A 12945-nucleotide genomic window follows, 5' to 3' on the forward strand; every position below is an offset into this window, starting at 1 on the left:
CCCAAATTGTGTCAATTTTTATAGAAGGTAAAAAATCTACAAGCAGGTAAGGCTGCTTATTTTCTTACTTTGCATTGTGTCGCCTAAATAATAAGTAAGTTTTATGACTTTAAATGCAGATAGTGAAGTGTATCTGTTAACTTTCATTTTTCTTCACTGCGTTGTATAAGGGAGCCTGGCACGTCTCAGGCTGAGTCAGGATCCAGGGTAATGAAGGAGAGAAAGTGAATGTACAGTCTGAGAGAGGAAAACAGGAACAGCAAGGGACGGGACCACCGGCGCCCGTGTGTCTTGAGTGAGCACTTTGGCCAGGTAAAACTGGAAGTTGTGGGAAACTGAGCTCCAAGTGTCTGGGTCCCGTTGATCCAGGGGAAGGGTGAATAAGGCTACAATGCTAAGGACTTCTCAATAGAACTAGGAAAAGGAGATGAATCAGTTCAAATATTTCTCCGTAGTCCCCTAAGAAGTGCTGTTGTCTTGGGAGAAGCGGGTAGTGACCAATATGGTAAAAAAGTAGCTGGATTACAAATGTGGCAGAGATACAGCCAGCGGTGCTGCAGATGAGCTGTGTCCATGTTGCTCTGGGAGCGAAGGGGAGGAAGAAAGTTATTTCCACGAAGGCGGAAGGGCAGGCGGATATGGTTACAATGGCCTGAGGCAGCCATCGGTGATTCTACTCTACAGGGTCCCTATCAGGAGGAAGGGCAGTGGGAGGGGAGGGTGCCGCGTTCTGGATGCCCATCACTGCAGCTAAGCGTCTCTATTCTGTTCTCCGGGGATCTCTGGGGATTGGAAGGGTCACTTCCCTGCAGCCCAGGAGGAAGCCTTGGACAGAGTACGTCAGGAGAGGATGTCAGGTGTCCCACCAGGGCTGTTCCCATGGGAACAGTGCCCCCCAATTATGGATGTCGAGTGGATATGGATATTTGTTCCCCTTTACTTGTACACGTGCATAAATCAGGACAGGAGTCATGGCATAAAACCTATTATTTTATCCCTGAGCTTTAAATGATACCATTTTAAGATCTTTGCCCACTTGCTTGTTTAGTTACCAGAATATCCTATTCATTTAATGGAATCACTGGTTTAAAAATTGTTTGTGATGTCTCAGATACACAGGATGCCACAGAAATAATATTGCTAACTTTTTCAGTGTTTGCAAGCAGAAATAAAATCCTAGATGTAATTAAGGTTCTTTTTTATATTACGTGTATATAATGAATATATATTATTCTAACCTGTAGGAAAATAGCTTCTGATGTATTTTCTGTGGCGTTTGAGTATAAACAATAATAAGTGGTATCTGTGGAAGTCTTTGAAACTGATAAAAATGGCACACGATGCAATGCATTCACCTACTTAGAGTTCTATTCAGTGCTTTATATGTGGACGTCGTCCCCGTTGACACACGGAGACCAGTTCAGCATTGGATTGAAATGTACGACACGATTTATTTACTCGTCTTCCTGAGAATGACATGGGATTTTTCCTTCAACAATTTATCTCTATTTGAAGCACCACTTTGGAAGGAATAAAATAAACATAGAAGAATTTTCATAAGCTATACATCCACAAGTGAATTTGATAATTCCCTCGTTGGCCTCTTCACGAAGTGCTGTCTGACATTTATCCAGTACTTTCATAGCAGCGTGTACCCCTAACTACAAGTGAGACAAGTCAACTACAAAAGGACAGTTACTCCGATTCCATTTAGGTGAAAAACCTATGCAGCCACAATCACAGACACAGAAAGCAGAGTAACAATTCCGGGAGCTGGAGGGAGAAGTAAGGAGGGTGTTGTGGTTTCATAATTAGAAGTTTCAATTTTGCAACTTGAATGTGTACGAAAGATTCACTCTGAAATAATTGGGATGAATATTTTATGTTCAGGATCTCAGCCAGCCTGCTGTCTGCCCCCTTGCAGGTACCTGAATATTGCAAGTCTTTTGTAGCTGCTTTTGGGGCCACTGCAGTCCAGGATGCTGGTGAGACAAAAATTGACTTAGTCAGAAATTCCAAAAGAACTGTACAGGCGAAAGTGGAGCTAACCAGAGATCACCAGAGTTACCTGGGAAGCCTCACGGCTCTCCTTGATGGCTGATGCTGCCCAGGAGTAGGGAAGGGCTCCCCAAACTCAGTGAGATGCCTACCCCGGGGCAGGACTGCACCTGGCAATCCATCAGCAAAGAAGGAAGCAGTTCGTGTGGGGACGGCAGGTCCGTGAGGTCAAAAGCACCCCAGGCAACAGATTCTCCTGAGCGCCGAGAGTAGGGTGCGTGCGTGGGGGAGGGAGAACTAGTGACAGATCCCTCAGTTCCTGTGCATTGGTGTTAGTCACTGCCCCAGGAGGGAAAATGTTACTGCCTGACGGATGAATTCTGCAGTCGGGGTTTTCTCCACTTTAATTTTCCTACAAACCCCCAGATACCTTGCTGAAAGGATTTCGCTTTAAGGCTCACTTTTCCCACTAATGTAAACTGGGATGCTTAGTGTCTATATGACTTGTTCAATAAATTACCCTTCATACAACAGCAGACACGGCCACGACTTTTCACCAGTACCTCTCTTTTTCATTCCCCTCCACTTCATCCTCAGCACCTTCCTTCATGCCATGTTTCGAAAAGTCTCAATATCTTGACGAGGATCTTCAACTTGGTCTCAATAATATGTTCCTATATTATGCAACATCTTTTCAATGCTGTACCAAGGAGCGCAAGTTCACATCTCTAACTCATTTCCCCCTTTTCAAATGGCACAATACACATAGCCAACAGGCATTGTGTTTTGTCTTTTTATGTTGGTTCCTTTTGTCTTTTCGTTAAAATTTAAGTTCTTTGAGTAGTTCGTGTTAGACTCCTTGTATTAGGGTGGTACTTGTTGCTTGGTCAGGACTGGATGCATCTTTCAAAATTAGTATTTATCCATTGAGCTCCAGTTCAATAAATGGACCCAGTATTACTTTTCACCAATGTTAATGCAATTTACTCATTAGTGGTGTCTTCATCAACATGGTGTTTGGCTCTTGTAAGGGGCACTAAACCAAACTCAACACCTCAGAACTCTTTCTTGCCTTGCTTTAGGTTACTCTTAGTAATACAGTCACAGTGAACACATATTATAGAAACCAAGACATGGACAGAGAGGAGAGAGAGAGAGAGAGAGAGCGCACTCCTTCCCATAAGGCAAAACTGTACAATGGATCCTTGACTTGTGAACTTAATTTTGTCGTTGTTCTTACTTGGATGAAGATGGCAGGAATTTGGTTGGTGAAAATGGCCATAGTCTTGTTTATGACTCGATGTGGAGTTTGTGAACTAAAACAAAATTCTGCCAAACATTTTTGGTTTGCAAACCAAACTGGCTGCAAACAGAAATATTAATGAACCTAGGTATTACTGTATTTGATTTTGACACTTGCCAGAGAAGATGTAAATTGCATTTTGGAAGCCATTAAGAATCTAGAAATGTCAGATGAGTAGTAGTGAGTGAAGAAGACTTTTCTTATACAGCAGTAGTGTTGAACCCGTGGCACACATACTACAGCAGGCTGTTCGTTATCACTGAAAGCTCTAAAAGGTTCCGCATCATTGTGGTAAACCATACCACCATACCAATACCCTTTAAAATTCACGCACAGATGCCTTTCTTGCTTATCCAGAGTCATTGTTCAGTTTATCCTTACTACCTTGAAATATCTGAGGCAATATCTTTTGTTTTGTTCTGTTTGTTTGCTTTTGAGACAAGGTCTTTCTAGGTAGTTCACACTGGCCTTGAATGCACTATGTAGCCCAGGCGGGCCAGACCCCCCTGGTGATCCTCCTGCCTCAGCCTTCCAAGTGCTGGGATTACAGACACCCCCCCACATGAGTCCTTGATGCAACATGTTGATTTAAAAAATGATGCTTACATTGGCTTAGACATCTGGACGTACAAGGTTCAAAGATCATGGCACAGGTTCTGGTGAAGGAATCTCTGCATTGCATCTTTTAGGGCAGGAGTGGATATATATATTTCTGCAACAATTTCTCTCTCCATATCATACCACTGGAGATAATCATAAGAATTGATTCCCATTTCTTAATCTAAAAAAATAAAAATCCCTTCCCAAACAGCATACCTCCAAACCTCACAGTCAAGTACTTTCCCACCATATAAATACCATGAAATGATTTACCCCATTTTGGCCTCAGAATACTTTTGGAGTAGTTCTCCAGCAATTTCCTAAAGCAAGTATGATTATCATGTACTGAAAATATGCTCTAATAAGCTTTGGGAGTTAAATTCCAGCATGCATTTGGAGAAACGAACTATTCAAATATAATACAGCAGTAATGCAATCTTCAGTTATCAGTGAACACTGCTATGCTGACCAGTTCACAGCCCTCTCACAGTGTGAGCTGAACTTGCCCCATGTAGTCAACAATCTTCAAGAATCTAGGCACCAAGAGATGTGATCATTAGACTCAGGTAACAAATGACTCTAGCCTGAACCCTGGTTCTTGCAACAGAGCCGGGCACCCCCTATCTCTCTACCGCAGAAATTACATTATATGCATTTCTGCCAAGAGCCTTGAAGTCTTAAACCATTCTGGCATCACTTCTGAGTTTCAAATATGTGCATGACTTGGGCTCAATAAAACTTTATCGACAGAAGGCATGAGTCAGAGTATGGCACATGTGGTGCAGTTTGCAAAACTCTGGTTGAGCATCACATTTAAATACGTTTGTAAGTGCACTCCTGATGTTTGCATCAAATCACTGATTCTTCTAACTAATCTTTATAAAGACTTCCCTTATTTTTCTTTCCACAGCAGCACTTTGGCATTCTTCTCTCCCGAGTTCCACAGGAGATGGAGAAGATAGCATTACCTAGGGGCATCTGCTTTTCTGGCACCTCCACATTGTGAGCCCTTCTCCGCTACTGGGGGAGGAATCGGGTCACTCTGCTCCTGTTGCTGTTGCAACTAACCTAACCAGGTGAGCCTCCGGCTGGCTTCCAGAAGACTCTGAAAGCTACAAGAGAGGAGCACAGCTGGAGCTGCGAGTTTCGACTGAGAGTCTGGACACGAACTTTGCAGCAATGCTGGTCGGTTAAGACCTCACCCTTTGGGATGCAATGATTCCATCTGAAATCCATTTCTAATGGGTTATGAAATACACATAAATCCTTGGGTATCAAGAGGAGAATGCTACGCTTTTCACAAGGTAACAGGGATTCCCCCATGGCCCAAGTGTTGCAGGCTTGGTGCATGAGAGAACAACATTAAGGAGTGGGAAAATCTGTAAGAAGAAAGGCCTACTGAGGGGCACTCTGCGTCAGTAGCTCTTCAGGATGATTACCAGCGCCTAGGCATGGCCTTTCCCAAGCTCTCTCTGCCATCCTGCTTTGAGGTGGAATCAGTTGCCCCGCACATCCTCCTATTGCTCTTAACGTGTATGAGAGCGACTTGTCACCAAATAAATGAGAACGGGTCTGCCGAATACGTGGATTGCTGCGTGATAAATGTATGCAAAATGCAAAATGTGCTTGTTAATTATGTATACTTGTTAATGATGCATTGAGGAGTCCGGGAAATGACTATACTGCATGTATCATACCCCAGGATTCATAAAGATAACAACATACCACATTTTCTGCCTGCAAACATTCAGTGAAGTATGCTTTGATTATATTCTTAGCTAGATGTTCGTAGGTTAGAAGAAAAACTTCCCGCTGCTGAGTTTTGATGAGCTGAAAAGATAATCATACTCCTTATAGTGAACACACGCCCTTTTATAACCCTTTTCTCTCCTTCTGTATCCTCTGTTCTCAGTGTCTCTGTTGTACTTTATCCAATGTTGTCAATTACCTGGAGTGTTGGTTTTTTTTTGTGTGTGTGTGGAGTGTTTAATTTATCAAAATTGACCTACCTCTGCCCAACTCATGCACGCTTGTTAAAATACATATTTTAATGTATAAGGTACATGTTGCATATCTACACAATGGTGCATTACTCAATCATAAAGAGAAGCAAAACCCTGACACAGGCCTCAATATGAATGAATCTCAAAAACATTAGATTGAGTGGAAGAAACCAGGCACTAAAGGTCACATACCGAATGGTTCCATTTACATGAAAAACGAAAAGTTGAGAAATCTATGCAGATTGAAAGCATTTTTATGATTACTGAGGGCTAGATAAATGAAAGGATGAGGAGAGAGACTGAATATATATAGACAGTAACCTTTCAGGGTGGTGAAAATGTCTTGAAATTCGGTAGGAGTGATGGTTGCACAATTATGACTGTTATTAAATGCCACTGAATTCTTCAATCTAAGATGATTAATTGTATCTCTTGTGAATTTTGCTTCAAAAATTAAAACATATATTCTGTCTCAATTTTTAAAACTTAAAATTATACAAGGTAAAGATTGAAGTTCTGTAAGAATTTAGCTAACTTGCCAAGGAGATATTACGAGCAGTTCTTCAGGATCTTGGTTTCAAGGTAAGGTCTTCCCTACAGAAACCCTCCTGGTTTCCCACCCCAGTAAAGTCAGCCGTGTATTCATCACCACTGAGCACTGGCTGAGCCTGTACTCAGAAAACAGAATCATCCACATAAAACAGAGATCAAACATTTATTGATCAGATCAGTCAGGCCTGAAAGAATGAGGTTCTATTTAGAGAGGCAGTTAATGAGTCTGTAACTTCTTCTTCTTCTTCTTTCAAAACATCATGGGTTTTCTAAGTACTGTGGAGGAAAAACAGAGAGATTGGAATCACAATCTTTCTCACCTCCCAAGGATCAAGGTCACATCTGTCTTCCTCTCGGAGAAATCATCTTTGATTTTCTGCCCGTGGGAGATCTTGGCCAACCCAAATGACTGATAAGTATGAAACCACACAACAAAATGGTAGATTACCCTAAGAGATCAGTGGCCTAAGAAGGGTGCAGCACTTTTGTCTCACTCTCAAGTTAAATATACCTTATTATTTTAAATGTCTCATAAACTACATGGCCCATTATGTGAACAAGACTCACTCTCTTGATCGTGAGCAGTGTTACAATGTTAATGAAAATAACGTGGAATAACGTAAAAGGTAACACATAAGCACGCATGCACAGCATGTGTATATCCTTTGACCTAATTATGACTTTATGCGGCTATTCCAATGAAAATAAAGCTAAAAAAAAACCCCACACAATTTCTCAAAGGTCAGTCTGGACATTCATACGAATATAAAATATTTAAAACAATCAGATTATGCTTCAGTTGGGAAGTGGTATATTACGGAATTTGGTGAAAGCACTGCTAAAAGTTGAAGTGCCCTTAAGCATTCACACGGCAAATCTCATAATGTACACATGCAAGTAATAATCAGGTCAAAGGAGCGAATGCGATTCATTTATGTTTTTAGTCGCCTTAAATATATTTGTATACATGTAAATGCATAAAAAAACCCAGGAATCTACACGGAAATGGTTAGCTGTGCTTTCTTCTGTAAGAGGAAAGAGAGAGAAAAGCAGGGAAATGGGAAGAGAAACTAACATTTCTTTCTTCCAGATATGCGCTGCTTTCATGTTTAAGGGAGCTTTTATTCCTGTACTGATTGGGCAAAGCAAATATTGAAAAATAAAAGTAATGTTCACACTATTACAAATATGAAACAGCATATAAAGATACGAGAGAAATTTCAAAACTTGCTAATGATGTAATACATACGCAACTGTCAAGTCTGATATTTATTCTCTCCATAGAAACACAAATTTAACCACCATCCGTGGACCATAATACCTCCGTGAGAAACCTAGAATCAAGTACAGAATGAAAACAGCCTGGCTGCCACGACACCAGGAACAACCACACTGAAACAAGTACAAATGGTACCTTTATTTTTCCTACGTCTCTGCCTCCTCCAGTGCTAAGAAAGATGTTCTTGGCCAAGGGGCAGTGTATTAATCAGCTTTCCCAGTGCTAAGATAAAATGCCTGATGCCAGCATCTTAATTGAGGAGAGGTTTATTTTGGCTCATGATTTCAGTGCCTTCAGATCATGGGCAAGCTGTCTCCTCCACAGAGAAAACACGATGGAAGGGTCTGATGGAGGAAAACTACTCACATCACGTCCGCAGCGAGAGAAGGGAGGACCTGGGGAAGAGAATCCACCCTTCCAGGCCCCGCCCCCTACCCGGTGCTTCCCGCCCGCCATGAGGTGAGGATCTTTGCTGTGTCCACGATGTACTCAATGTCACTGACTCATTTTCAATCTCTTTTTCTGAAGAAAAAAAAAAAGGTGTGAGCGAAGGAAGGGAGAGGACAAAAGAAAAGAACAGCAAAGGGAGGGAGGAAAAAGAAAAGATTTTTCTGACTCTGTACCAGGCACTACTCTGAGTAGGATAAAATATGAAATAGACAAAATATTTATATCATAGATAAAGCAGGCTCAGAGAGGTGAAGCACAGTTAGTATTTTGGCTCTAAGGGTTCTCCTTTTGGGCCACTGTGTGGTATGGCGAAAGGAAACACAATGGTAGAATGGAAAGAAAGCTATTTTCACACAGAAAATTGAGCATTCATGATGAAGGGGAATGGTTAACCCCTCTGGAAGTATTTTCATGATATTAGTTTGCAAAATTATTGATGGTGCCATCAGTAGATCTAACAAGGGATGCCTGTCTACTCGGCCCTTGGGAAGTTCTGCTCTAATACCACAGCCTCAGCTAACAGCCTGGATGCTGTTAATTTGCCCTCTTGCTACATGACCCTCACTTTTCTTTGATTTCCAACCTATTAATTTTGTGCTTGTTCGTCTGATTATTTTGATGAGCGGTTTCAGTTCTTTTTTGAACCTTGCAGCCAACAAAAGGAAAAAAGGAGGAAGCGATGAGACATGTTTCTGAAAGTGCCCACCGCCTGTGACAGTATCGGGAAGTGTCTCTCTCTCAACTGTGACAGAAATGAGAACACCTCAGGGGGCAGGAGAAAAGCAGGCAGCCGCGGCACCGCGGGATGGTCCCCGTGTTAAAACTCGCTGCAGTTGCTTGGGACGGTGTCCTGGGGAGTTGTATGCATGAAGCTTAGGGGACTAGAGAAGTCCCTGGAAAACAGGAATTCAATAGACCTATCGGTATTGCCAAGCCAGTGTCACCCTGCTCTGAGGTAATAAATAGCTTCATGTCAGTAATAGGCAGCCAATACTGAGTATGAAAACTGGAGAATCTCCCTGAAACGTCAAGAAAAGAACCTTCAGCTTAGTCCACTGGTGTCTATATCGGATGAGCTCTAGAAAAGGTTAAAAGCTCAACAAAGCTAGTTGAAGGAGGAACCTAGTTCCCTTTCAGTGTATAAAACAAAGCAGCTGCTCCGTGAAACCCAAATAGCTCTGGGCCTTTGCTTGTGACCCAACAAGAAGGATGAATGCAACTACTTCCCAGAGTCGCCACACACAGAAGAAACAGCAGTGCCTCAGTCTGGACTCTCCAGTGACGTGCCCCACAGAAGCCCTCCTCTCTGCGTCCCCGACACCGTGAGGTAGGACTCCAGAGTAGTTTCCAAGCAAATGGTTCTCTAAGTTCTGACAAATGCACAGTCCTGTGGGTTGGCCGTGAACACTGACATTAGCCGCTGCTGAGTCTGAATCATGCTCAGGGTGCCTCCTGTTCGGTCTGCCTGGCCAGGATGCTGAGACTCTCATCATCTGTTTCCACACGTATAGAATAGTAGCTTGGACGGAGACAGAAATGCAGAGTAAAAGTCCATAGCACAGCACGTGAGACGGGGCCATCTAATGATGCCTGTTAGTAAGCCGTATCTGTCTGATGAGCGCCTGGGTCAGTGGTGTTTGACACAGAGATTGGGTGTAGCCCGAACCTCCTAAGGCTTACTTTCCACATTTGTACACTACCGTGATCATTTTCAACATCACATTTTGAGGTCGATTACGGAGGTGAAATGGCACGTTGTACAAGACGTATCCAGCACGGTGTCTAGTGTATACTGAGCACTCAGGGAAGTCCTTTCTATATCTGCGTATTCCTGGTTTTATTGTATTTGGCTGTACTGTGCTTGAGAGAAGTTTCATTACAAATTAAGGGTTTGGGTGTTTCCTTGGTTGAGAAAGTCTATTAACATCATTTTCCCAAGAGCTCACACGATTGTGGGCATTTTTCCTCAGCAGTACAGTATTTTAAATTAAAATCGGTATACTTTTAGACACAATGCTATTACACACAGAACAGAATAGTAAAAATATAACTTTTATGAGCACTGGGAAACTAAAAATTCTAGTGACTCCTTTCCCTGGAAGATTTATTGCCATGGTCTGGCACCGAACCAGCGTTATCTTCATGGTATGGGGTAAGACCAGAGCAGACCATCCTTTCCCTGCTTTCAACTTATTTTCAGAAGAAACGAATTCATTTGTTCATGAGCCTGGGGTCAGGGACACATTACCCAAACCGGGCACCTGCCAGCTAGAGCTCAGAGGCCAGATCCAACCTGCCACCTCTTTCTTTATGATCTGTGAGCTAACGGCGTTCTCATTTTCAAATGATTGACAGCATCCACTTCTAAAAAGGCAAGTAATAGTTGTGTGCCACCTCAAAGTTAGATAAGCATGCAATTTCATGATCCATAAAATATTATACTGAAGCACAGCCACATACAGTCTTCCGTGTGTTGCTGGTGGCTGCTCTTGTGTTGCAAAGCCAGAACTTAATATCTGGGAAAGGACTCAGGAGTCGCTCAGCCGAAACCATGTAACCTCAGGTCCTTCCCAAGAAAGGCTCGCGGACAGCTGAGCTGAGTCATCACCGCACAGGCGGGCCCCATGTTCCCCGCAGCATCAGTCCCGCGTTTCCCTTCCTGATCACCTGCCACACACCCCGCCCCATCTCCCCACATCGTCTTACTTCAGAGGAGAGCACTGCTTCCATTTTCTATCTTTGTTGTAATTGGCTGACAACGAACACCAGCTGCGATCCAAAACATAGCCCTTCTTGGTGCATTTGTGAAACACTTCTCCTCTGAAGTAGAATGGAAAGGTACATTTCGGAGGATCTACAGAGAAAGGGTGGGTGGGAGGTATTACTGTCCTCAGAGCCATCGCTACCGAACTTACAACATATTGTGGATGTTCAACAGGATACGTTTCAAAACTGTAAAAATTATGTAGAAAGCGTATGAATGTAGGTCTTGACGATACCAAGAATCATACAGCCAGCAGCTATCATCTGCCTCTCAGGACCAGGGCATCTAAGGCGCCTCGCGGTAGCACACTCACCCGCCGCAGTGCAGTAGCGCCACCTGCCTTGGAATTTAGGGTCAAAAGAACACCAGGCAAAGTCACTGTGAACGGAGATGCAATTGTAGTAAAGTGCATCATCGTAGGTAAATGGAAAGACGCAGGGTCGAACAAGAAAACCTAGAAGAGAGGAGACACGGAGAATGCAGGGCCACTCACGCAGAGACTAGAGATTCAAATGTTCAGCTCGGTGATCCAGACTGACAGCTCTCGCACCATCTCGCAGCCATACGCAGCTGGCCTCGCTACACTAACTTTCCTGTATGCGGGAGGAGATGTAAGTGAATGTTTTATATTTACTTATTTCAACTCAGAGCTGCCTGCAAGCTGGAGTTGCTAATTTCCTTCTGCTATGGGACCTCTATCCCCGACAGACCCGACTTTCCTAAGCCCTAACTCTGGAGTTTGTCCCCCTGTCTCTTGTCCCCACGACTCCTAGAAAAGTAAATCTCTCATTCTGCCAAAACTAGATCCTGAATATCTCTCCAAGCTCTCCACTCCTCTCTACATTATTTGCAACCATCTACCTCATCTACAGCTACAGTTTTTCTCTGTGTGTCCCCTCCTCTATTTCTTCATGCAGCGGGGAGAAGGATCATTTTTAAATACTAACCTATACCTGCAGCTAAACCACACCATACCCTACCATTCTTAGGATAACAAGCAACACTGAGATGGCTTCCATTCTCGCCACAAAACAAAATTTGGAAAAGATGCAAAGAGGTAACTCTTTCAATAACTTTGATTTAATCACTCAATAATGTCAGCAGACATCAGAGCGTCACATTCAACTCTATAAACCCATGATTCATTTTCCCGTTGAAAAGAAAACTCATTACAAATGAAGAGAAAGTACAAACACACAATTGCTGACACTAGTTGCAACAGTGAATAGTATCTTTTCTGGCAGGGTATTAGAAAACCTCGGGTCGCTCTCTCAATTACGTCATCAGATACCTCCTGAGTCCCAGGAGAGGCTTTCACATAAAGGGTATCATAAGGGGTTAAATGGCAGGACCATGTAATTTTCAGGAATCATTGGAGAGGCTGACAAAGAGACATTGTCTCCCTACCTGGAATCCGATGATGTAAATGGGCAATCAAGTCTAAAAGAGAAAGAAGTGAGTAAAATTTAGGTCATGTTCAAAATATTTCATTCCCAGAATTCACAGAGCCAACTGTTCTCTTGATGTGGAACCATCTAGGTCATATCTTGGATGTCACACAAACAGTTCAAGTTAAGGGCCAGTGTGTCTTCTACCCAGGAAAGCCCTTTTATTCACATCTGACCTCTGACTCTCTTTTAAAGGTCTTTCTCTGAGTATGTTAGAGTGAACCCACTTTGGGCAGTGCCATGCAATTTCTACCAATTCATTGAGATGCTACAATTTCAACCTTGATAAAAAATGGAGAGGCAGTGACCAAAGGATAGTGGCATTTATGTGAGAATAGCAGGGTATTGCGGTGGTAATACCATCTCCATAGTGATTGTGGGCATATGTAAAGAAATAAAGGCAGCAGGGCATGGTGGCACACGCCTGTAATCCCAGCACTCGGGAGGCTGAGGCAGGAGGATGGCTGTGAGTTTGAGACCAGCCTGGGCTACATAGTGAGTTCCAGGTCAGTCTCAACTACATAGTGAGACCCTGTCTCAAAAACCAA

The 12945-nt window shown here is 43.0% G+C and overlaps 1 protein-coding gene across 1 annotated transcript in view; it reads right to left on the bottom strand.

The window, feature by feature from the left end:
* Positions 1–6654: 6654 nt before the first annotated feature.
* LOC104873958 (binder of sperm protein homolog 2) overlaps positions 6655–12945 on the bottom strand; it is a 9945-nt gene continuing 3654 nt past the window's right edge. The window contains exons 2-5 of the mRNA XM_010640905.2: positions 12357–12389; positions 11263–11403; positions 10892–11039; positions 6655–6732 (exon numbers count right to left, since the gene is read on the bottom strand). Coding sequence (XP_010639207.1) covers positions 6726–6732; positions 10892–11039; positions 11263–11403; positions 12357–12389 — 329 coding nt within the window. The 3' untranslated portion in view covers positions 6655–6725. The remainder of the gene's footprint in view (positions 6733–10891; positions 11040–11262; positions 11404–12356; positions 12390–12945) is intronic.

Source organism: Fukomys damarensis, unplaced genomic scaffold, assembly GCF_012274545.1.
Source record: "Fukomys damarensis isolate Sample0158 unplaced genomic scaffold, DMR_v1.0_HiC HiC_scaffold_19, whole genome shotgun sequence".
Classification (NCBI taxonomy): domain Eukaryota; kingdom Metazoa; phylum Chordata; class Mammalia; order Rodentia; family Bathyergidae; genus Fukomys; species Fukomys damarensis.